Genomic DNA, 26,233 nt, shown 5'->3' on the forward strand with positions numbered 1-26,233 from the left:
TGTTGACACGTGAAATAATAAAAAAACATGAATTGTGATAACGCTTTGGGCATAGATTTTTGCACAGAGAGTTGATACGCAGCACGAACGACACGGCTCCAACGACCATCACTACGACAGCAACCTTTGCTACTATGGGAGCAATGCTGTCTGTAGAGTCGACGCTTTCATGCTTTGGCGTTTCCTAAGCAGATCGTTCGTCTCCAGAGATAGCTCGCCCGTATCCTCTCGAACAATCCTACCGCCTACTTGTACTGCGCATTCTGTAATTATAGCTGCGAGATTGTCGCTTAGGATCGCCTTTGTCAGTTAAAACCGGATATCTTTTCTTGAGAGATATGATTTCCTCTATTGTCCCTCTTTATATCGTTAGTGGGCATCCGCATCACTAGTTTCTTCCCAGTTCCTGTTCCCTACTCTCTCTTTAAGTATGAGCTAATTGGTGACCTCGCCATTCTGCAGTTGCTGAACCACACATGTGCACTCCACAACTACGACCGCGTGAGTTCGTTCAAACCGATGGGACGACTCCCTTAAACTCCTCAATGTGTCCTTCTATTTGACTGACGTTGCACGCACGTGGCTCGTTAATCATGAGACGGATCTTCCGGACTGGCCCAATTTCAAGCAGCAGTTGCGACAGGTTTCTGGCTCTCCGGCTGCTCGGTCTGCATTAGCCGAGAAGAAGCTCGCTGACCGCATACAGCGTCCTACTCAGTCGTGCACTTCTTATATTGAGGATGAACTTGCTCTATGTCGGCGTGTTCATGCCACCATGGCCGAGGCTGACTTTGTTAGCCACGTCCTGAAGGGCATCGGCTCTCTTGCGTTCAATGCTCTTTCCGTCCAAACCTACGTTCGTCGATGCCTTCATCACGAACTGCCAACGCCTAGATTAGCTGCAATCCACCTGTTTGCTGGCCTCCACAGCATCATCAAAGAAGAGCTCGCGTCGATGACCTGCTCTCTGATAACAGACCCCCCTGCTCTTCGCCCGGCCCCCACGTACGCTCAGGTCACTGCCATGCCACCTGTATTTGGTGTGTCTCTAACGCCAGCGTGTCCACGCGACCATGTCACAGCTTTGAAACTTACAGCATCAACGCCATCGTTCTACTTGCCCTGGCGTCTCAGCAGCCCGATATGTTTATATTGCGGCTTCTGGGGCCATATATGCGCTTCTGTCGTCGGCGCCTGCAAGAAGAACGTCGCGGCGATGAAGCTTTCCAAAGCGCCTACCCTCCTAGCGGTCCCTCTCATCAACGCCTTTCCTTCATTGACTCCTTGGGACGTTCATCTCCCGCCAGCTCCGCTCCGCCACGTGGTTATCGACCCACCATAGGTCGATCCCCTTCGCTGTACCGTCGCTCTTCCGTTCCGCACCGGCCGGCTTCTCCGGCGCCTGACCTTCGCTCGGAAAACTAGCTGGTGTGGTGTTTGGAGAGAAAGCTGCATGCTCTGGACACAGACAAATACCTCCGGAGCGCCCGTTTAATATGGTTTTGGTGTGTGTGGAAGGATTAAGACTTGAGGCTTTGACAGGGGTGCGGCAGTTCTCCGTCATGTCTTCCCTTACAATATATCCGCAGATCACCTGACAGTGGTCTTGAATTTTTTGTTTAACGTTTTTGCTATCGTCCAAAGCGTTCCCCATTTGTTTGCCTTCGAGTATTACCTATTCAGTGGAATCGATGGAAACACTTTAAAAGAAAGGTATTGCTACATATTTTTGTAACGTGACGCATAGTTATTTTATTTTATCCCTTATTGTGAATTGGGATGTCGCATCTGACCCGCTGCGGTGGCTCAGTGGTTAGGGCGCTCGACTACTGATCCGGAGTTCCCGGGTTCGAACCCGACCGCGGCGGCTGCGTTTTTATGGAGGAAAAACGCTAAGGTGCCCGTGTGCTGTGCGATGTCAGTGCACGTTAAAGAACCCCAGGTGGTCGAAATTATTCCGGAGCCCTCCACTACGGCACCTCCTTCTCCCTTTCTTCTTTCACTCCCTCCCTTATCCCTTCCCTTACGGCGCGGTTCAGGTGTCCAACGATATGAGACAGATACTGCGCAATTTCCTTTCCCCAAAAACCAATTATTATTATTATTATCGCATCTGAACTCACCTGTGTCTTGTGTTTTGCGGTACTTTACTATGTTTTTTTTAATTTCTAACCTATTTTGCACAAACTTCTGTATTTGACCCCCCTTACACAATGCCTCTCCGGAGGTCTGTAAGGTATCTGTAAATGAATAAATATAAGAAAAGTGGACCATTACCTTCAACATTTACAGAACAGTAACTTACAGTTTTTCAATATTGAATATTATTATCCCGTGAAAGTTGGACATGAAAAGTTCTTGTTGTGGTTTTTTGAGGGAACATGAAGAAAATCCAGGCATATGCAAAATGAGCCATTTAATGGAACCTTCGAAAACATGGAGGCGTTGTTGGTAAAATTAAATACACGTACATGTATATAATCAACTCATTTTAAAACACACGAGCACTCATGTCTCATCTCTTCTCCGAGTTCGTGTCTTTTCGCGCTGTTTTAAAATAAATTTCCATGAACTCACTTTTTTATTGGTTATATAATAATGCTTGATAGCATCGCTGCTGGGCAGTTAAGAAACGACTTTTGTATCGGCAGCGTGATAGTAAATAAAGACTGGCGCGAACACTACTGGTGACTACTGTCTCCATGCTGTGTCCGATTCCTATCGCGGATCTCACGTCTTGCACCTTTCGTCGCCTGTGGTGCTTTTGTGGCGTCTGCATAATGGTGGTATTTCCCTGTGAATGAAGTAAAAAACAAAAAATAGGTCACCGGTGAGAAAAGTGGCGGACACATTTACCCTGATCGGCTAAACAAAAAAAAAAAAAACTCTTAGGACGGTTAATACTATGTAACGCTAGGTTAAGCAATGGCGGTTAAGGCGTTTAGTTTTAAGGATGTTCTGAGATAGAAAAGATACAGTGACTTCATATCGTACTGGTGTAGTGGTCATGTGATGCACCACCTGTACTGGCAGGCGGCTGTTCTAAAACGAGCCACCCGTAGGCTTATGCGATCCAGGTGGACCGTCATATAATGCGAGTGCGTTAACGACATCCACCCGGTTGTCATTAACGCAGGCACTGGTTACGCCGACGGCGAAGACGACGTGAAAGCCATGGACAAGCGCTTAACAGCTATCGCTATGAAAACACATTATGTGTTCAGGAAATTGTCGCCGCCTTGCACGCGTAATTTCGGACTTTGTCTTCGAAATTTCGAAGCGAATATCTCTGAACATTGGAGGCTAGCAGCATTCCGCCAAAAAGAACAAACTAAAATGCGAATTGTAAAGTTCCAATCCATACACTCTAAATAATTTTGTTAGTGAAAGGTATCTTTATTGATTTCGGGTAATTAAGAGAATGAATAGTTTAAATTTGCTCACACTTTTGTCTTGTCTGGTCGTATTCTTAAAGCAATCCACTGTCATCTACTGCTCATCTAAGAAATAAAGAAAACCAAAATTTGAAAACCGTAATGCACGTCTGACAGCCGGTCACATAATAACTGTAACCGGTTGCATCAGGAGGGGGGATCGAGGCCAACTGTGCTCAAGCCTCCTGTGTTTGCTAACTTTGCAGGAGAACTCCTATGTGGGGCATTACATGTGTGGTTCTACAGGAAGCACATACGTACCTGCTGTTGTGGTGTTCTCGTATTTAGTTGTGGTGTTCTCGTATTTATGCTTAAATATTGTGCCTGCAGTAGCATCAGGATCATATACATTATCTCTCACTGCAAAAGCGAAAGGAAAAAGAAGCAAACAAATGGTATCAGCTGCTGTTAGCAGATAATCCCACAGACATGCGAGGACATGCAAGCGCGTTTTGAGGAAGAACCCGGCCGCAACTTGAAAGAGACGAGATCGATAAACAGAGAAGTAGAAAGTAGAGACTCACCAAATATGGCCATCTGTAATAACAGATCTGCAAAGGGGGCAGCGCCGTAGGAGGGAGGAAAATTTAGATCGACTTTCTTAAGTGCAAAAGTGCTTAAGTTTATTGCCCAGAAAAGTGCCTTTAAGGGGACCAAGAACAAGTTCTAGGCCGATTAAAAACAAGCAAAAAGCGATGAGGTGATTGGAGCGTTGTGTGCTGACTGCGCCTTTGACGCTTAGCAGCGCCCGAGGGAATCTACTTCTCCTTTAGGATTCCGAAGATTCAAAAGCACTGATGCTAAATTGCCCTTAAGCCACTTTTGGATCAAGGAAAAGAAACATTCTAACGTTCGGCACGCTCGGCACATCATATACGATGCTTCTTGTATCGCACAGTTCCCGTCGATTTTGCATGTGATTTCGTACAGTTACCTCCGAAATTAACTGGAGATGCTGACATGTTTGTTTCGCCATTTGATTTTTTCAGGCCTTTAAATGATCTGTTTTCGGCGAAAGTGGTTTGCTTGCCGTTAGAGCAGGGTAATAAATCGATACGTCCCAACGACATTTTGTCATCACTGTCCCATCAGGAATACGAAAACGTGCCGTCTGAACGAATTGTATAGTGTTTGGAACATTGAAAACACTCACCTTGTAAATGTTCTCGCGCGCATTCTTGACGGCATTGGAAATGGTTAATACCTCGCCATTGTGGTTTGCATCCTTTAAGTGAGACCGCAGTGGTATAATACCAGCGATACCACAACAAGCACACAAAGAAACTTTTATAAACATTGTTAAAAGCCACCACAGAACTTATTTACGGCTTGCAATGTCAGTATGATGTCTGTTACGGTTTTATTTATGAAGTTGGGGCTTCACTGACTTGCCAAGAGTTGTCAAAAAGTGACTGAAGAGCTTGGAAGTAAAGGGACACTCCAACGTATACCTGTCACTGTATGAGAAGGCAGTTACATTTCCGAAGTTGCACCCTCACCTTGGCGGAACATGAGAATATAGATGAAGCCTAGGAGCATCACGCCGAACCCTGCCTTGAGAGTGCATGTCCTGTAGTCCCATCCCAGGTACTTGGTGTGCATGGCCCTGAATATGGAGAATGGTGCAAACTGGAACCGCTGTTCTGTTCGTAATAAGAGTATAAGAGAGAATGGCACACTGCAAGGGTCGTTAAAACTCAGCACCACCGTTTTGGAACCTGCGCGTACAGGAAGACTAGCGACACTGCCATAGGCGCGGTCTTTTTTGGTAACTGTTGCCAATCTGACGATTGAGGTCATTCTAGAGAACGCCGTGGAGCCCGATCAGCAAAAACCAAAAGTGTTTGCGTAGAAGAACTGAGGATTGGGCGAGTTGGTGGTGATCCATCGTATTAAAAACCAGCGCTAAAAAACACAAAGGACGAGACTAGACACTATGTCTAGTCTCGTCTTTTGTCTGTGTTCTTTAGCGCTGCTTTTTAAAACGATGAATGTTTGTGTGTTACCTTAATGACTGCTTCTGTATTCTAAAAAACTCACAGGCATCTCAAATTGGTTGAGCCAGCGCTGCACATCAAAATATTATGAACAGAAGAAAACACCTTGCAGTTCGTTGCCGTAATGGTGAAAATACGAGAGGAACACCTGAAGCTTTGTCTGCAGAGCAGAGGGAACCGACACATACTGGCCACTACCTTAATTGGCACTGCTACCATCCAGCGAACCACTAGGCTTACATCGTGTGAACTATTTTATCAGATGCGAACACCATCTGCGCGATGAAAAGCAAGAGAAGTAAGGAATAAGCTGCCGCGGTTGCCGAGCATGAGGGTAACGGCGGAGTTTTGTCGAGAGCCTATCCCATCGTCAAGACCGGATGACGCAGAAACCAGCGACTAATGAAATGAAAATGCTTGCATCGTGGCGCGATACGGGAGGGGAGTCAGCGAAGTTTTCTCACGTCTTGTGTGCAAGCAAAACATCTGCGCTCCCCATAAACCCACGTCAATGCTATAAATAAGCTATGCCCAAACATAAGGGCCAGGATGTGGTTTATAAAATCCACTGCGCCGTATGCCTCACCTCGTAGATGTTGCAGTCTTTGCCAAAAGTTATCTAGCAATGAATTCTCTTTCTTATCCCCGTACCAGATCGCTTATGGCACCCCCTTTCTGCTCAAATTATTTGCAAGGTAAGAGCAACCATTTTCCTCACCTTTCAAGACCTTTCTGTGTTTAGGGGTATAGTAAGGGCGCCAGTATAATTCTGAGACCAAAACCGCGTTGCTTCTTTACTTGTGGCATAGATAATAATACGGTGAAACGTGAATTGCCTATATTACGTGACCACATAGAAGAAGCTAGGTCTGCTGCCTGCACCGTGCTGAAGATTTTGTCAGGCTTGAAGAAGAGAGCTGGGTCGTGACGAAATTTTAGTCTTTTTAACAACTTTAGGTTAATTCAAGCCACCTCTTTGTTACAGTTCTATGAAGACGAAGAAGAGCGCAGATAAATTTTTAATTCTGGCAGCATAGAGTGCACATGCTATTCACACTCAAGAACCGTGATGAAAAATTCGCAGAAAAAGTTTTCGACATTTGTTCATCATTGAGAAACAAACACTCGTGGCCTTGAATGAATGTTCTTAGGCTTGGTAATCGGGGTTTTCAAGCGTTTTAGGCAAGCACTTTGCTTCCCTTGCATTGATGAGCTCAGAAATGCAGAAATACCTGGTGGATAGGGGAATTTCTACTTTAAAAACTTTAATGGACACTTAAGGTCCGCCATAAGGGTATGACGCGATAGCGCAGTGGGTTAGGCTTCTTATTCAGAGCAGTTTAACACCTTTGGGCGCATTTTTATTTTCTTCAATTGTTTCAATTAAATATTTGATAAGTTACACAATAAAACTTTATTTAGCATAATAAAGTATCGGATTTTCATTCTAAGCATTTTGACACCTTTGTAGGGCCCCTTTTTTAATTTTTCGTTTTTCATTTGTTTAACATCTAAATACAATAATTTCGTTAACTCCTCATCTCCTATCGCACAAAAATCGATCATCAATTACTGGAAGCACAAATTGCCATGATACGATAGTTTTTACGCAGGCCCCGATTATTTCCTACACGCGGTACCAACTACTACTTACTACGCCGACGGCTTTTGAACAGAACGAGCTGCGCCCGCTTGGCATAAAAAAACAGGATATCTGCCATTTATAAGTTTTCGTCTTATATGATGAGCTCATTTTGTTGCTTATACTACTTGTATGTATCCTCCCCCCCCCCCCCCCCCCCTCTGCTGTCTGTAATTATGCCTTAACGGCCCTGTAGAAGATGTAAAAGATAAAATAAAAACAGCAAAATAGCCATTCATGTAACTTATCGGTAACACTTTTCGTACCAAAAATTTTGGTTTTCTACGTACCGGGTTCAAAAGGGTGGTTTTCAATAAAAGTCACGTTCTAAACTCGGTTCTCGAAAAGTTCAAGACCACTAAGGATATGGCGTTCTAAACTGATGTTTTCACAAATTATCTATGCTCTCATGCACTTTTCTTTCAGTATTTTCTAAGAAGAAATATTGGCTAATTGATCGGAGTCCCTTTTTAGCAAAAATATTAAAAATGAGTATTTTTCCTCCCCCCGCCGCGGTGGCTCAGTGGTTAGGGCGCTCGACTACTGATCCGGAGTTCCCGGATTCGAACCCGACCGCGGCGGCTGCGTTTTTATGCAGGAAAAACGCTAAGGCGCCCGTGTGCTGTGCGATGTCAGTGCACGTTAAAGATCCCCAGGTGGTCGAAATTAATCCGGAGCCCTCCACTACGGCACCTCTTCCTTCCTTTCTGCTTTCACTCCCTCCTTTATCCCTTCCCTTACGGCGCGGTTCAGGTGTCCAACGATATATGAGACAGATACGGCGCCATTTCCTTTCCCCCAAAACCAATTATTATTATTATTATTTTCCTCTCGCACGCTGACCGCAGCAGGCCCAGTTTAGCCTGTCCCGTTTTGGTCCAGCGTCGCAGGGCTTATTCCCTAAACAGGACCACACGCTTATCTGTGCCTAAAGCGTGCCTAATGCACCTATTGAAGAAGGGCGCCCCCACCTGAGCCAGCGGTTCTTCTCGCTTAGTCCCACGTACGTCCCATCTGGCATCAGGAGGACCCTTCTCTTGGGCTTCAGTTCTTCTTCGGGACCGATCGGCCTCAACGAACGCTTGGAAGAAGCGACGCTCACACGACTGCCAGCCAGCGACAACACCGAGGCCGCGCTGTGGTCGCGTTCGTCTCCCAGGTCGGCGCGCCTTGCACCGTGGTGTGACCGGCGATGGCGGCTACTCCCCTTGCTCACTCCGGACATGTGGCGAGCGCTCCTGGACGTGCGGCTGCGTCGACTCGCGGTGCTCGCTACGGATCGGCGGCTGGGACTGGCCACAATGGCCCTGCCGTCGTGATGCGTAGGGGCAGGTGCCTGCGACAAGGCGTAATCTTGGTGATAAATCCGCCTCTGGTGACTTACAATAAATATACTGGGCGAAACAGACTAGCGTAGTGGAACCATTAAGACGTCGTGCAAACGAAAGCGCCAAAAGCAAATGTTTTTGTTGCGATAGTGGACGAATTACCTGACTACTATAAAACAACCTACAGAGACGCCAGAAGGGAACGGACGCAGCAGTGACTCTGATGTGGCGGCCGCGTTTCGATGCAGATGAAACGCAAAAGGCTCCCGTGTGCTGAGCGGATCAACACTGAGGACATCCTCGGTAGCGACCACTCCATACTGAACACTGTAATTTTCACTCGACTCTTGCGTCGCCCCCTTGCGCAAGAAAAACTTCCAGTCTGGAATGATTTCCGCCAGGCGCTCCCAGTAATTTCTCTGTTGGAGCAAAACTACTCAACTCGGGAACACGGACTCATGCAAACACTCCGTTCACACGAAAAGCACATCCAGCTTACGGAGGTGCATAAACACCTGATGCACCTCTGGGAAGCTCGCCGCAGCCTCACTAAACGATGGCGGCGGCAGAAACACAATCGTAAGCCCCGCGCTCGCATCTCTGACCTCACCCAGCAAGCTGCCGAGTATGCTGCCCAGCTGGCTGACAGTAACTGGGTAGATAGATACAATAGCGACGCAAGACAGATGTCGAGCCGCCACACTTGGGGGCTCTTTAGGAGTCTCATAGACCCTACACAAACACGCTCGGAAAGCCAGAAACACCTCACTCGCGCCATACACAATTTTGAAAGAAACACAGAGCAGCTAGCGAACGTCTTACGGTCACAATACCTCAGTCAGGATCAAGGTCCGCGTGGGCAGTATTATTCTTATGCAGGCAGCGATAATCCGGATCTGGATGAGCTATTCCACCTTCACGACCTTCGCGCGGCTCTTGCCAAAATGCGCAGGGAGACGGCGCCCGGTAGAGATAAGGTCACAGTCAAACTGTTGCCAAACCTCCCCGATCAGGCATACGAAACCCCACTTCAATATATCACCGCCATTTAGACCGGGGACACTTCGTTGCCACCCGATTGGAAGACATCACTGGTAACCTTTATCCCGTAGGCGGGGAAACCGGTAAACACTGACAACCTACTTCATGCGTAGGGAAACTACTGAAAATGGTGGTCCGTGACAGCCTCTCGGATTATCTCGAGAGCAAGAACACCTTTGCCAACACCATGGTCGGCTTCCGACCTCATACGTTCACACAAGACATACTTTAACAGCTTCATCCCGAGGTTCTCAACCCAGAGGACACCCTCACAATGACAAGGTAGTCCTAGCGCTCGAACTGAAGGGTGCGTTTGGCAATGTTAAACACGCCTGTCATATTAAAACATCTTAGCGAGATCAACTGCTGTCCCCGCACATTCACCTACATCAAACATTTCCTAACAGACCGCTCGGCCTATATACGCATATAAGAGACCGAGTACGGCCCGTTTGAGATGGGAACGCGGGGCACACCACAGGCGCAATATTGTCCCCGCTTCTTATTAATTGCCATGATGCACCTCCCGGCACAGCTGGCGGGTGTAGGCGGTGTTCAGCATGCACTGTACGCCGATGACATCCCCATCTGGGCTACTACGGGAAACATAGGAGAGATGGAGGAATGCCTGCAAGCAGCGGCGAGCCCTGTAGAACACTATGCTACGTACTGTGGCCTCCATTGCTCCCCGGCCAAGTCTAAATTTGGGCATATTCGACATTCTCCGAAATGCAAAATCTCCGTTCAGCTCTCTCTCGCTAGCGTCCCCATTCGTGGAGTGCAGGAGCTGCAAATACTCAGTCTCTTCATTAACCAGCATCGCAGGATATAAACGATCCCTGCCAAACTCCGCAAATTCGATGACCAGGTGGGCTGAATGGTTCGCTGAATGGTTGGTTGGGCGCAGCGCTTAATCTGTAGTCACGATACTTATTTTTGGTTCGTTATTAATAGTGAAGAAGACCAAAAATAAAGAGTACAGGCAGAAAGGACGTAGATGTCATAATAATATCAATTGGTTTTCGGGGAAAGGAAATGGCGCAGTATCTGTCTCATATATCGTTGGACACCTGAACCGCGCCGCGAGGAAAGGGATAAAGTAGGGAGTGAAAGAAGAAAGGTAGAAAGAGGTGCCGTAGTGGAGGGCTCCGAAATATTTTCGACTGCCTGGGGATCGTTAATGTGCACTGACATCGCGCATCACACGGGCGCCTTAGCGGGCTGCGTTTTTATTGAAGCAAAACGATAAGGCGCCCGTGTGCTTTGCGATGTCAGTGCACAAACAATAAATGTCATGACTACGGATTAAGCGCTGCGTCCAACATATCCTAGAACGCCTTAATGCGCTTTTGAATCTTCATGGAAGAAAAGCTGAATGTAGGGTTAATATAGAACCACGTGGGTCATTACAGCACAGATGGGGTCTGGGATGCGGGCCACATAATACAGGATTGGACAGCTAAGTATCAAGACAAAAGTTGCGCAACTTTGTCACATGCAGGATAATGCCAGCTTACGACAGGGGTGGGTGTGACAGAACGTAACGTTGTTTGTTTCGTTGGGAGGCATCACAAACAACAATACCGCGCTTTGTGCAATGCACGGAGCGTAATCCACACAACGAGCCCAATGCTTGAAGTTATACAGTACTTCACTTTGGCTTTCAGTGACAAGAGGTTTGTGGTCAATATTTGAAGTAGAAGGGGTTGCTCGCCAGAGGAAGAAACAAGAAACACAAGTTGAATTATCAACTGAATTGTCTTTACATCCTCTATCATCATGTTTATTGTACTGGCTACGGCGTTTTGCTGCTGAGCAGAAGGTGGTGGGATCGAATCTTCACTTCGGTGGCCGTGCTTCACTACAGATGAAATGCAGAAACATCCCATATCCTGTTCTTTGTCATTGAACATTAAGGAACCCGCGGTGGCCGAAATTAAACTTTAGCTCTCCACTGAAGCGTTCCTCAAATACCTAGCTCTGCTTTGAGACGGTGAACGCAACCTGCCGAATCATTGTTCTTTGTGCTGAAAAGGTAAACTAGAAATCGCGTCAAGTTACGAACTAAGCATGAATAAAATTTTAAACTAAATGTTGGTAAACAGGCGAGCTCATGCTGTTGGTGCAGATGGGTCAGTCTAGTACGCGATAAACTAGAGAAGCCTGGAAGGTAAGACTTGGGTCGGAGTTTGAAGCAGCTGTCTAATCGTTTACTCTTTAAACAGAACATTGTTTCAAGTATGGAGGTTCACAGTACTAGGCTCGCTGTTTCAACACAGTATTAGGTAGAGGCAAGCGCACCCCCATCCCCTAGTATAAATGAATGAGGAAAGCTCTACAATTCGTTATGTAGTTCCTGGTGCATCGGAACACTGATTTCGGTAGCGTTGACTCTAGAACACATTGTAATATCACGATAGAAAAAGTTTTGTTTTAAGAAGGTCTTCATGCTCGTTGACACAACTAGATCGATATAACATAACCCATCAATTACCCACCTTTTCCGACACCGATCGCTTTTGTGAGGCTCGACTGGCTCGACTAGATCGGCTGGCCCGACTGGCGTCAGGAGCTCCATCGACTGCTCCACCAGTCGAAGGCCTCTGTTTGCTGGCCGGCTCTTCTACTCTGCTCGCTGTTGGCTGCGCTAAATGCTTCGTGGAAGGCTGTCGCCTTATTTCGCCTTTGGGGTGTCCAAGAGCATGGGTAGTTGGTCTGTTGCGGGAATGCTCCTTGCCCGACTGGGAAGGCTGCGATTTAATTCACAATGCTTTTAACCATGAAAACTGTAAATGAATGAAAGAATAGATAACTTACGGCGTACCTTATGATTTTAGTGGCGTTATTCACATATATTGTGCAACGCACGGTCGCCAAAAGAAGGTAATTTTTTCCAATAGCGTACTGCCATAGTTCATTAAAAAGCAATCAGTACATCAATTAAGGGGCACGTCTTCAGTGCCGTGATGTCGGCGGCAGTGAAATCTAATTTACAGCAGATGGCTAAGCAGTGTTTTAATAGTAAATAAGTTTCAGAAGCGTAATTTTAAAGCCCAAGTGGAAAACGGAGCCGAAATGAGGTTTAATACAGGACCATTTTTACTGCGTTACCACAACCGATCTCCTCCGGGGGAAACCTGCTGTCTGAGGGCTCTCTAAGGTACCTCCTTCTGAGCACCCTCGTGTGGGCCCACAAAATGGCATACAGCAGTAAAATTAATCTAAAACGTACAAGCCTGCCCCCACCAGTCTTTCATGCACCTCTAGTCTCCACCCACACACCCACCAGCTATCTACCCACCTCAAGTCACCAGCCACCCGCGCTCCACTAGTCCCACCCAGTAGTGCCACCACTTGTGTCCACCAACCATCCCCTTAGATAAGGACAACATTTTCTAGACGCCTCCACCAACCAGAGATTTACGCCGAAAGAAACTTCAAAGACGTATTGGGAAGGTGATCAGTCTAAAAGCCAAATCCACAACCAATACGATCAGCACAGATGTGTCTTGCCACATCGCGTGATAGCCTGTGACGTTCATTTTTATATTCAGTTTTATCGCAACCTTTTTTAAATGCGTTCCGAGCACGGAGTGCATTCCTAAATATATGTCTTACGATGATGGCAGTTACCGGCTGTTTCCAGCGCATAGTTGTAATTCTGTGTAGATAATAAAATCAAAACCTGTTCATTGTCATGATTAAGAGGTGGTTAGGGAACGTGAATGAATATTAATGTGCTGTCTGAATACAACGATTATGTGGCTAATTTTCTGAACGATGAGACTGGCATCGCAGATTTGAGTTATTTATGAATTTAGTCCTGGCATTTAGACACTCTTGGCGAAATAAGCAGGTAGACCAGCCCTCTGGTGAAGCGGGGGTACTAAGTTGGGGGTACTAAGTCCGAGCCAGAGAAAAGGGTGAATTTTTTTTTACCTGCGCAGCAAACCGGTATAGCTTCCCCTTGTAGCCGTATGGCTTCTCTCAGGAGGCTGCTAGTGGCGGTTTTGCAGTGTGAGCTGTGATTACAAAACATCTGCTTATCAGCGGCTTGCCACGCACATAGACAAAATATAAAGATAACCTCAGTCAGAGCTGTCTGTGCGGGCACGGGCGCAGCCTGCGTCCCAGCACCAGGGCTGTAAGACCCTGCCGGCCCGACTGGATCCTGTGGCGGATCGACCGGACCCCGCATTGTAGCCTTGGAACCCGTTCGTGAAGCACGGCTCTTGCTGCGGGACTCGCTGAGGGTCGATGCCTGCTGCCGCCCAGATGCAGTGGACAGCCCGCCCACGCTGCTTTTGCTGCTCCTGCGGCCTGCCTTGGTGCTTTCAGGCTGGAAACGGAAAATCACGGGCAGATCAGCTTAGATTGCAGGTAATTTCTTGGGACAGAGCGACGGACTCTCAACGCAAAATGCGTCACTGAGCAACAAAAACACATTTAATACAACACTCTTTACAACGTGTTATCAGGGCAACATTCAAATACATGTTTTTTCTGAAGACGGGTCATCCGGTTCAATAGCCAAGCCCTCATCTGCTGCGTACTGCACTTTGGTGCAAGCAAAGGAAGCCAGATCGTAATGTCTGGCAATTTTAATGCAGAAAAGCTCTGAAGAATTATCGCGCCTCAGCCGGACGTTTGTTTGCGTTGAAACCGCGCACAGAGCTAGTGTATTGAGGTAACATTTGGCTCGTAAAAATTTTGACAACGATACTTATTTTAGTTGAGCTCCGCATGATGTAAAACCGTAATCGTGAACGTCGAGATTATTGAACCGAATGCCGGTAACGGCGGGTTTTCGACGATGGGCCATGGTGGCGCCATCTCTTGTCTGCAAAGGAGAACCCCAAGACGTGAAAGGCGCCGAGACGAGAGTTTCAAGGGACGTGGGTTCTTTACGACACCACCAGAACTCATTGGTGGCAACGCAGAACTGGCGACTTTCATTTCATCATTTTCGGCACAGGTGATTGCGAGTTTGACTCATGCGTGACTTAACCAGGTATGTATCGTTATCCAATTCAATACGGGACAAAAGTGGCAGCAACACCAAAGCTTTGTGCGCAGTCGGTTTTACCGCAATTGAGCCAGTGATTGAGGTGGGAATATTTTTAAAACCTGCCACAGTGATGCTGCAGAATACTGAATATACACGGGCACTCACAGACCAGATCAAGCGGGTGTAATACAAAGCCCGGGAAACGCGTTGCGATAAAGGGGAAACACAAAAAGCCCGAAGCCCTAGTGTGGTATATTCCGAAGCCGACTCGGGGTTACGCGCGTGAGTAGTCATTAGCGAAAGCGCAATGGCAATACGTGCTATAATGGGTGGATGGTAACCTGGACCGTAACGGTGATGAAAGCGATTAAATGAGGGATTACAAAGACCAGAGACGTGAAAAATTGCAATTTTTAAATTATGGGTTTTAGTGTCGCCAAGCAACACATCGTCTTTCAGAGACCATCAGTGGATGCTCTGGAATAATATAGATCACCTGGTGTACTTTAACGTACACCGACATCACACAGCAGAGGGTGCCCTTTGCGCTTCGGTTTCATCCAGGAGCTACCACCGCGGCCTGGATTAAACCAGGGTCCTAATCAGCGCCCTAACCGCCAAGCCACCGCGACGGGTAGGGACATGAAAAAAACAAGCAAACTTTTATCTTGCTCTCGTTGAGCTCCGCGGCTTAGGAAGAGTAGATAGTAAGCGTATTCAGTTACTATATTGTGTCATTTTCGACAATCTTGCAGAAAGGGGCTTCCCACACCGCATTTTTGCATTACAAGGCTTCAGCGAGCGAAGGCCTGCTGAAGCAGTATAGATCTTCTGATTATGTTCCCTCATTTAAACTGCGTTAATTAGGCAGGTGTTCTTTCTCGAAGATTTGGCATCTTAGCAACAGATCTGTGCACTTCTCATGTTCCTTCTACAAGAACTCTAGCTCTGAAGTACCAGAACAGCATAAGTATTGCGCGCATTGTGACCTATGTAGGTTGAAAAAGATACATCAAACAATTTAGCACAGCTAAGCGCGGCATATCGTGTAGTAGCACTAGTTACGGTGGGCACTTAAGGTCCTTACGTGCTAAAGGCAGTTGATCTATAGGCCTTTGCAAAAAAAGCAGTCTACAAACAGGAATTCACCCGGAGCCATTTACCATGAAGGTCTTCAACATGAAGCCATTTACATTGAAGGCCTTCACGTAGGTGTACTCTTCACCCTCACCTTCACCCATTTGAAGGCCTTTAAGGTAAACGCACCTGGTAGGCTGCCCAGAACCGGCTGGGCAGGCGGGCCGCCTACCGCAAAAGAGGCTTTATGAGCATACGTACAGTCTTTGTAAAAAAATATACAACCTAAGAGGCTTGCTTCCAAGCTGTTTTGGGGGGGTCTTTAACTAATTTGACAGACCTAAGCTTGGAGTAGTTGATGATTTAAATTCGTCCGGCCTTCGGGAGATTAGGGTCCTTGAGTACGCGTGAGATTGGGGTCCCTGAGTAAGAAGAGCCACACTGCAGGTCTCAGAAGCTGACTCCTTAGGCTGCATACATTTGACAAAGGCTGAACGTATGCCTTAAACCAGGAAATGCGCCTAGTTTTGTCACCGCAATAAATATTTGAAAGTATAATCTTCCGATACAAAGCACGATTGAGGGGCCCTCTAAATAAGGTTTAAGAAGAGTCGTTTGCGCCGAAAGAAAATTCACACTTACTGAAAAGGCGATCAATGCAAAACGGAAATGCAAAACCAATACTGATAACACAGATCCGTGGCATTACTATGCAAAAGCACCGAAGTTTGGGCCAGTTGGTATTGATCCATCTTGAGAACACGAAGCAGCGCGAAAAAACGGGGACAAAAAAGATACACATAGTAGCATTCGTTCTGTCGCATGTGTGTCTTTTTTGTCCCCGTTTTTTCGTGCTGCTTCGTGTTCTCAAGGTGTAGCATTACAACGGGCGATTGCCTCTGCTCTTCTTTTTACGACTATATTGGAATCTTTCAGCGTTTATGAAAACGCACAAACACACACAAACACAAAAGTAAAGATAACCTCCGTCTTAGCTGCCTGCGCGGGCACTGGCGCAGCCTGCGTCATAGCACCAGGACTGTAAGGTCCTGCCGGCCCGAGTGGATGCTGTAGTGCCTCGACCGGACCCCGCAATGCAGCCTTGGAATCCGTTCGTGAAGCACGGCTCTTGCTGCGGGACTCGCTGAGGGTCGATGCCTGCTGCCGCCCAGATGCAGTGGACAGCCCGCCTACGCTGCTTTTGCTGCTCTTGCGGACTGCCTTGGTGCTTTCAGGCTGGAAACGGAACATCACGCGGCAGGTCAGCTTAGAGCAGGGTAATTCTTTGGGACAGAGCGAGGGACTGTCAACGCAAAATGCCTCACTGAGCAGCAAAAAGTTCCTTAACACAACACTCTTTACAACATATTAACGGGACAACGCTCAAATGCAGGTTAAAAAATTTTAACTGAAACTTGTTTGAAATTGCTTTTTTTTTCTAGGGAAATGGAATGGCGCAGTATCTGTCTCACATACCGGCGGACACCTGAACCGCGCACTAAGTGAAGGGTTCAAGGAGGGACTAAAAGAAGAAAGGAAGAAAGAAGTGCCGTAGTGGAGGGCTCCGGAATAATTTCGACCACCTGGGGATCTTTAACGTGCACTGACATCGCACAGCACAATGGAGCGCCTTTGGGCTTTGCCTCCATCTAAACGCGGCTGCCGCGGTCTGGTTCGAACCTGGGAACTCTGGATCAGTAGCCGAGCGCTCTAACCACTGAGCCACCGCGGCGGGTCATTAAACATTTTTTTTAAGGCAGGAAGGGCTCAGCAACTCTCTCACATTATGAAGGACACCGCTTCGACGCTGTGGGGAAAGGGTGTAGGTAGAAGAAAGGAACACGGAAAAGAGGCGCCGCAGTGGTGGGCTGGGGAATAATTCCGAGCACCTGCGGATCTTTAATGTGCACTGCTATCGCACAGCTGAAGGAACTCGCCTGTGTTTAACCTGCATCAAAACAGTGGTTCGGCGCAGATACCTGGGGCCAGTGCACTCATGACGTTGAATGAGAAGGCCGGACAGGGCTTCACAGGGGCGGAAATCGCTATCGCACAAAAATGGTTAAATTGTCAGTAATATATGTGTTTTCATTTTTTTGCTTACAAAGTTGGAATGCTCCATGTCAGCCAAAACAGTATTCTTTGGCGACTGTCAGTTTACTCTGTACCAATGCGACTCGAAGAGCTGCAGTGGCTGAACAATTTAAGAAACCGGCGGTTCTTGGTAAAACTCAAGCTGCCTTGCTAATTCAACAAATATCAAAGACCATATTCTCTGTCCAGTGTCATTTTGGCCCTGACTGGACCTATCTAGACATTCGGAGCCAAGAAAGTCTGAAGTACAACTGGCCACACCCAGCAGGCTAAAGAAAAGTATTATGACAATGAAATGGACAGAACTACTAGAACAGTCATTGCACCAGTGATGCCAACCGCTTTGTAATCGTCACTGTTTTGGCAGTTCCGTGTTAACTATGAAGACACAGTAGTGGTGTTTTCAAATCAGCGAGCACTAGTACTGGCAAAATGAGCTTTCAGCGCCCGTGATGCAACGTAGTGGTCGAGAACCCATTGTGGAACCGACAGCTGGAAGGTTAGGCCGGCCCCTAGATTAGTCTACACAGTTCCCTATTCTTCGGTGCAAGATAGCAGGAAAAGATTTCTATGAGAGTAATACCTGATAACGATTTTGCTTCTCTGAAGCCATCTGTATTAAAACCTGGTTTCATGTCTCTAGCCCTAGTGAAAACTCCGCAGTGTTCCATATCCTTACGTTCTGCGTGGTAGAAGCGACCTTCAGGCTCAGTGGAGCCCTGGAATAGGGGCCCAACCTTGCTTAAGAAGAGGCCTCAAGTCGCCAGCGCAGTGAAGACTACGGAGGCCTCGAGACGCCAAGCCCTTGAAAGCACCCAAATGAAGTTTTTCTCTTCCTCTCTCTCTCTCTCTCCGTGCAGAATGACGTAGAGGGAAAAAATCAGTACTTTCACTGTATCTTACTCTAAGTGTACAGTATCCGGTCAAGTGAACAATGAAAATTCACTATATCTGACTTGCAGGAAGACTTTGGACCTCTGACGGGCGGTGAAAGCGGTCTCTGGCGAACTTACTCAAGTTGGAGTCGTAACGTTACGGTCTCGTCACTTCTTGAGGGGTGACTAAAACAGCTTAAACCAACAGCAAGGCTTCGGTACGGCGGTATGTCATCTACCCCATTTTCTCCACTCTTCTTTGACCAGATAAAGATTATAAGGGAAGCGAAATGAGAGGCTTTTATGACACAGACATGAAGGAAGCGAACAGTCAGCGAAACCTAGGCGTTTCTATATTCTTTTTCATTTGTGGTGCTGGTGAATAGAGATAAATAGAGTAGATATTTTGTCGCTGAAAAATAATTAAATAGAAAGTAAAAAAAAACAACCATATGCAGCTGGTGGGATCAGAACCCAAAACCTCGGAACTTCGCTTACGGTGATAGAGCACCTTTAAAAAAGTTTCGAAGTCTATTAAAAATCTGTAAAAAAATCCGAGATGAGCAATTCAAATAAAACCAACTGGATGGAGTTGGAAGCAGTGTGGTACGGTCTGCTGAGCTGTTTTGATTTTTCGAACTTAGCTCATTACTAACTACTAAATTGCTAACTCTAAGAATGTTCCTTAAAGAAAGGGGCGTAAATTTTAAAGTTGTAGTTCGTGTTTAAAGACACTAGACTGAAATTCTTGTATGCAAGTACAATTTACTTGCAGCTTTTTACCGACCGCTAGGATAGTCTATAGGTATAATCAGGTACAGTGAAAGTGCGCTTTTCTCTACTCAATCCCGCATCAATAAGTACTCTACGCCACTCTTACCACACGAAAAGTATGCTTACAAAATTATATGGGGTTCTGCAGGTGATAAAATTATGAAATCACGCTTCCGTATAGCTGGTCTCCGTGAAGAAAACCGTTGACAAATATTCGTCGAAACGAAATTTGTTTTTGCTACCGCGGCCACAATATATGGACACCATGCGCACATATAATGTCGCTAGTCCGACATTCTAGCTTTCGAATCCAAGGCGGGTGCTCAACCGCTAGATAAAGCACGTGCCCCAAACGGTCATAGCGTTGGTGCTAGAGCGTGTGCGCGTTTCAAGGGAGTATTGCAGGATTTTCATAATAAGTGGCGAATATATATATATATATATAGATGCAGCGGGTTGCTTTATGTTCATGAGACATTTAGTTTCAATTGCCTTGCAACTAAGTGATTTATTCTGCGATGTTTAGGAGGTCGCTTTATCAATTATGCCTTTGCTGCAGCCGAAAAGTATACGGGTAATTTATATGGAAAGTCGTGGCCATGTAGCGAGGCAGTCTATTAGAAAAGAAAGCTCAATGAAACGCTCCAAGTTCACCGACTGACTCGTCTGACGAGGACTATGACCTCGGCAGGAGCGTAAGGAGGAAGGTAGATATTCTCTATGTTTTTGCGCGTGGTTATCACAGCTTGTACAGTCTAGCAAGGCTGACGTAAACGCTTGAATGTTTCACTCTGCCGCCTACTCACCATAGTCGGAGCTGCTTCCTGATGCCTTGGCGCCAGACTTTGTGGGCTGCCCGAATCAGCCTGATTCGAAGGCAAGGAATGGAGTTTGCGAACCTCTGCATACGCTGGTCTTTCATGAGCGCTTTGTGGAGCAGTGAGTGGCCTTCGTGACTCGACCAGGGGAAGGTCTTGCGGAAATGGAACCACTGCAGTGCTGGCCTTCCAGTCGTCGCGGCCGACGGAGACACCAGTTCGAGAGAAACTCGAGAGCTCGGCATCATGTTGTTCTTAAGATTAGAAGGAACGGAACAGGACGAAAAGTTCGTAAGAGGAGGTAAGAAGTATGCGTAGGAAAAGCATGTTGCGAACAATTTCGAGGGACGTCATATGTTCGCCATCTTTACGTTCTTCATTGAAATGAATTATTAAGGCTTTGTTGTACTTAGCAGCCTGCTTGTACGACACACAAATAATTGTTCTAGGGCCTCAGGCTCACTCATACTGAAGTACCCAGAGTTCAAAGTAGAGTGAAGTCAAGTGAGCGGAATAATAACGTTGCTGTTATTCGTAAGAAGATAATCTGGACCGCGGCGCCTTACGAGAAAGAATCTTACTCAGCAATTCTACGCAAAATCATTTTTGAGCGGGCAACGGCTTATGAACACAATTTTTTAATATAACGTAAGATTTCAATGCAACAATCAATATATCCATAGATCACCCGACATCAGTTTTATATTTTATTCTAGTCACGTTTTTGCTATTGTCACCAGGGTTCCCGACTGGTTTTTAGTGGGTCTTAACCAGTTGGTCGATGCGATCGTTGGAAACACTTTAAAAGAAAGACTTCGCTACATATAAAAATAATGCACCATTGCCTTCAATATATTCATAACAGTGACTTAGAATTTTTCAATTTTCAAAATTTTTGCCCGAGAAAGGTGGACTTGTTCCTGCAGGGTGACCAGTAGGTGATCGGACAGCGGATTAATCATTTTCTTTTTAAGTTATTTCGATTTGCTCTATTACACCGGGCTACACAAGCGAACGCACAAAAAATGTTCACAATAATTTTTAGCCAGTTTTATTGTAGTCTTAGCCCGCTTAGCATTAAATCCGGTGATTGATATATTTAGCTAGCTACCAGCTATGTCGTCACAGTCGGATGCTACTAGAGTTTTTGGTAGTGGGCAGTTTGCGAAGTTCCGTGAAAATAGGGCGTTCATCGATAATTGAAAGGAGAGGAACAATATTCGCGAAAAAAATACGAAAGTTACATGGGCTGTAAAAGTAATGCTATATATGTGTCCTTGCTGTAATTTGTCTTCGTTATTTAATGACGCTGTACCAACTAGTCTACAGCCAAGCCTTCTAACCTTAATTGTGAAGCTGGCCCTAAAGTCTATGCACGATATTGACAGTAGGATTGGTCTAACTGTCACGCCATCTGCTGCAGTGGTGTGAAACATTCACTGCCCTCAATGAAAAGTAACACTGGTCCACCGATAGCTGTCTGCCCAGCTTTTACGTAGAGTTACAGTCTATTCACATCCTGAAAGTGGAGCCATGTAGTGCCTAGTTTTGATTTCCCATTTTTAAAACGACAGGAACAATTGCGACTCTCTTGAATGCCAGCCTAGCACAGTAATAGAATCATTCAAAACTGCTATGATTACCAAACAAAACCCCAAGACCCAATTTCTCGGCAGCCGCAACTGTTGGGTTTGTAAAGTTCAATAGCAAAACAAAATCTTTTAAAAGCACTGATCTTACGCTCCACGGATTCGGTCCTGCCGTTCTGTACTAAGCGTTTCTGCATCTAATTCTCTCCCCTGGCAAGTTACAGAAATGGCTGTTGATTTAGGACTGTATCTGTGGACCCTTCGGGGGATAGTTTTCACACGGATCTTACTTCCCCGCCGTGGCTGCTTGGAATCGACGCTGACGCTTTGCCTCTTTTCTCTGGATCCTTTGTGTGCTTTGCTAGCGTCCTGCTTGCTTTCAGGGTGACGGGCAGCTGCAGAAACGTTGGTTCTTCGCGCGGGATCTTTACGTTTAGCCTCGTCTTCAGCCTGGGGAAAAACGAACAAGGAAGACCTCCGTTTAGTGGAAAACCTTTGTAATAGCATTGAAAAGCGTGTACTACATAAAGCTCTGACTGAATTGAGTTCTTAATACAAAAATACAGAAAGCCCGAATTGCACGGGCGTGGTGTAGACTTGAGGTCGCAAGGCCTCCACTCGGCGCTACCAACCCAGTCATATGCGCTTGCCTGTGCGTTAGTGAAGAGCTTACGTAAAGCTCAAACGCTTAACATGTTTTTCTTGAAAGCCATGCAGAGACCACACTTTTGCAAAAAAAAAGCCCCAACGCGACTACATTACGGCGACGAATGGTAGGAAAATTAAGACATCAAAGGAAATAGAAAGTTAGCTGAAAAAACTGCTTACTCGCCGCGGCCCGAAGGCGGCTAACGTACTTTAACGTGCGAAGAGATTGAATATACGAATATTTCGCATCTTGCGTTGTTCGAAATGCGGTCGTTGCGGCTACGATCGAACAGACAACCTTGCACTAGTCAGCGGACTGCACAGACACTTAGCTACAGTGTAAAGTCTTATTGGCTTTTCTCTTAGCAAAAACGATAGAATAATTTTGAAGCTGAGGGTCGTATTTTATTCGTTAGCTCGACAGACTCGAAGACATTTACGTCATACATAACATGGTACTTCGCACCTGTATGGGTGATGACGAAGAATCGTCGTGAGACTCAGATTCGCTCGAATCGCTCCGCATAGTTGGCAACAATGCTCTCTCCTTCTCTGGAACACACGGAAGAAAAGCACAGAGCAGAAAGAAAACAGAATCATTTTGAACAGTTAGCCCGCACGACGTGGCACAGTATGAATAAGAGCACCCGATCCCTTGGAAGCTGCTATCTGACCTTGTCTGTACGAAGGTCATTAAAACTTTCGCACAAGTTTTAATCTTATGTGGGTTTTAAGTCCCAAAGCGACTCAGACTTTGAGGGACGCCGTAGGGTAGGGCTCCGGAAATTTCGATCACCTGGGGTTCCTTAACGTGTGCCGACACCTCGCAGTAAACGGGCCTCCAGAATGTCGCCTAAAAAATTGGACCGCCGAGGCCGGGATCGAACCCGCGTCTTTCGGGTCAGCAGCTGAGCCACTGCGGCGGCCATAAGTTTTGCTGTCGATGGAGCTATAACTGTAAATGTAAATCTAGTGGTTGATTCCGCTACGGCGCTGGATGGGCCACACAGAATAGGTGATTGATATAGACTCATTTTAATTCAAAGCGACCTATGCAACAAATTTTGAACGAACTGCTCGGAAGTCTAAAGGTCCAGCCATTTGTAATAAATAATTCTTAGACACGCCAACACCAAGGGCATATTTAGTTAGAAGGTTCTCAACATTATATACTCTCCGTAATTACCAAGGGTTGTGAAAGAGCGTAAGGCATAGGAAGTTTTTTATTTGAAGAATACAAAATGCTCCTACCCCCCTCAATAATTACTTCCAGTGGCTTTCTGACCAGGCATTTATTTTCAGGGCGATACAGTCGAAGCTGTGACGGCAAAATGCATTATGCGCTAAATGAGTGCCCCTTAGAGCGTCCTGTATTAGATGGGTTGACGTCAGAGGTCAAAGTCGTTTTCGGATGCCTAAGGTAACCTTGCCGCTCAAACCGCCTTTAAAGGATGCCGTTGTTAAATGAAGGTTCTATATAACGCATTCAGCACCTGTACAACTGCCTTCAGGTAATATGGTTAGTTTCAGTTTCACTACTTCTAGCAAGGAAGCAACTCACAGCTGTCACCCCCCAAATTACAAGTGCAATGCTCCTCACTGTGGAGGGTTATTTTTATCTCAATTCCAGGTCCTTTCAAAACTCTTATATCGGTAAAAAAAATTTAGTGCCAGCTGACAAGCGCCTGCCTTTTCCTTTTATTTCTCTGAACCCTAACCCGACAGATGATGATCGAGTGAACAAAGGAGCTGGAAGCCTCAGGGTGGTAGACAAAGTTTATATAAAAGCACTTGTATTCGTCTTGATAAAGCGCTTCTTCACTGGTGGAATTTAAAGCTGGCGTCACTACGAGGAAATAATTGCAGGGAGAAGAAAGAGAGAGGATGAAGTGGAAAAGGCTGTTAATGGATCCTTTGCTGCCAGCCTACAATGTCGTGTCCTTCCCAAGCGTAAACATTCAGCGTTTCGAACCCACGTTCGCGATCTCTCCTCCCTCCTCACCCCTGGATTCATTTCTTCTGAGCTGGGGTATTTCTTGAACAGCTTTGTAGGTCAACCAGTTAATCGTCTTTAGCAACCATCCTGCCTGGAGATTTTCAAGTTCAGCCTGCCCATCATATCACCCTTCACACTTCACTAATTTCTTCCCCTCACTAGGGCTTCCTGCTCTGAGTGAAGCTCTACTTAAACCCCGCTAATCATGAGCGCGTGGACCAGATGAAGGCACGTTTGCTTGTTGAAACGTTTTCTATCAACCGGAGGCTTCCTCCTTCCTTGTTCACTCTGTGTTTCAAGGATGCCCATCTGCCGGCCCTCTCTCTACCGGCAGGTGATGAAGATAGTGGCTCTCCAAAGCGCTGCCGTCGAGAAGACTTCCGGAATCTACAGCTCGGTGTTTGAAGTGGTGCCAACCGAGTCTAAAAAAAGGAGAGAGTCTTGACAAAGTACGAAAATTGTTTTCTCATTCTGTCATAACGAAATTTTTCTGTATCATCGTATTTTTTCTAGTATACTCGTTTTTTCTGTAGAACTTACCTGCAGTGAGTACAGGAAAATTCATTGACATTACCGATACCTCTGATGTTTCTAGAATAGTATGGCCAAAATAACAAAAAAATGTTGACACAAAAAATTTTCTTGCATTAATGACTGGGAGTGAACACGCGCAGTCGCAAGAATACTCTGTTTTTCTCTCGGCCATGAGCTGCTTTAAACGTTGAAGTAATACTTCAAGCAGCCACAGAGCCAACTTTGCACGTAGTGGCTCAAATGCGAACACGCTTGAAAAAAGTTTGAATATCCTGACCAATTGTGTAGAATGCACCGCTGCAGCCTCGGAGGCATACACTTAACAAGCGCATGTCATCCGTTGCAAGAACAGCTTTTCGTTAATTTTGAATCAACCAAACATAAGGCTTCCACGATAGTCAGCTGAAACTTCACCGCCTCGCGGGACGCGCAATATACGGCTGCTGAAATCTACAGCGTGTTTCCGCGTGTTTCTTGTTGATACATTCACTGCTTGCAGGTAGTGTGGCTTTGCGTTCTGCAGAGAACTGAATGCAGCACGGTATTAATTTAGCCACGTACAATATTAGCGGCTGTCTTTCCGAAGAAATCTGGCGCTCCATAATTTTTTATATTTTGTACTGCAAGTCGGTCACCTGAAGAACTCTGCAGGGCCGATTTCTACTCAAGCCGCCGTGGTGGCTGAGTGGTTATGGCGCTCGGCTGCCGGCCCGAAAGACCCGGGTTCGATCCCGGCCGCGGCGGTCGAATTTCGATGGAGGCGAAATTCTAGAGGCCCGTGTACTGTGCGAAGTCAGTGCACGATAAAGAACCCCAGGTGGTCGAAATTTCCGGAGCCCTTCACTACGGTGTCTCTCATAGCCTGAGTTGCTTTGGGACGTTAAATCCTATAAACCAAACCAAACCATTTCTACTCAAATTCAAAAAGGAACTAGTTTGTGAGCGTATATACGCACAAACACACATAGCTGATCAGGCAGATGACGCGGGTGTAATCTAGGCAACATAGAAAGCTTTTCATGCTGCACGCCTTCGATTTCATTGACAGTAAATTTCTGCTTCGCAAATTGTCTTACTATGGCATTCGCGGCATCGCCCTCAACTTAACTCAATCATACATAAGTCATAGAAGGCAGTTTGTGCATGTGAATGGCATATCATCTAACGTCATTCCTGTTGCTGTAGGTGTCCCGCAAGGAAGCATTTTGGGTCCTCTATTGTTTAACATTGTTGTTAACAATCTCACAAACATTCATCCCAATACCACATTCATTATGTATGCTGATGATAACACACTTCTCTTCTCCTCCAAATCTCCAGATGACCTAAGCCTACATGCTAACCACGTGCTTTCTATGTTACATATGTGGTCTATTGA

The 26,233-nt window shown here is 46.2% G+C and overlaps 1 protein-coding gene across 1 annotated transcript; it reads right to left on the bottom strand.

Moving 5' to 3' along the window:
- Positions 1–2,681: 2,681 nt before the first annotated feature.
- LOC144108205 (uncharacterized) lies at positions 2,682–24,892 on the bottom strand. Its single transcript, XM_077641483.1, has 13 exons — positions 24,862–24,892; positions 22,792–22,877; positions 21,968–22,127; positions 20,077–20,342; positions 16,495–16,763; positions 15,614–15,755; positions 13,530–13,781; positions 11,941–12,192; positions 8,045–8,409; positions 4,934–5,040; positions 3,959–3,985; positions 3,696–3,794; positions 2,682–2,794 (listed from the first exon to the last, which is right to left on the bottom strand). Exons 1-13 carry the CDS (start codon positions 24,890–24,892, stop codon positions 2,682–2,684), a joined length of 2,169 nt encoding a protein of 722 aa, XP_077497609.1.
- Between the last annotated feature and the right edge of the window lie 1,341 nt (positions 24,893–26,233).

The sequence above is a fragment of the Amblyomma americanum genome, chromosome 10, assembly GCF_052857255.1.
Source record: "Amblyomma americanum isolate KBUSLIRL-KWMA chromosome 10, ASM5285725v1, whole genome shotgun sequence".
Lineage (NCBI taxonomy): Eukaryota > Metazoa > Arthropoda > Arachnida > Ixodida > Ixodidae > Amblyomma > Amblyomma americanum.

Bases quoted from the DNA above. Each gene is read 5' to 3' on its own strand.
- LOC144108205 (XM_077641483.1), bottom strand. From the start codon at position 24,892: ATGTCAATGAATTTTCCTGTACTCACTGCAG. The intron at 12,193-13,529 runs GTTATCTTTATA...ATTAAATCGCAG, and splicing joins CACAGACAGCTCTGACTGAG to CCTTCCCAGTCGGGCAAGGA. The intron at 5,041-8,044 runs GTGGGGGCGCCC...CTCCATATTCAG, and splicing joins GAGAAGAACCGCTGGCTCAG to GGCCATGCACACCAAGTACC.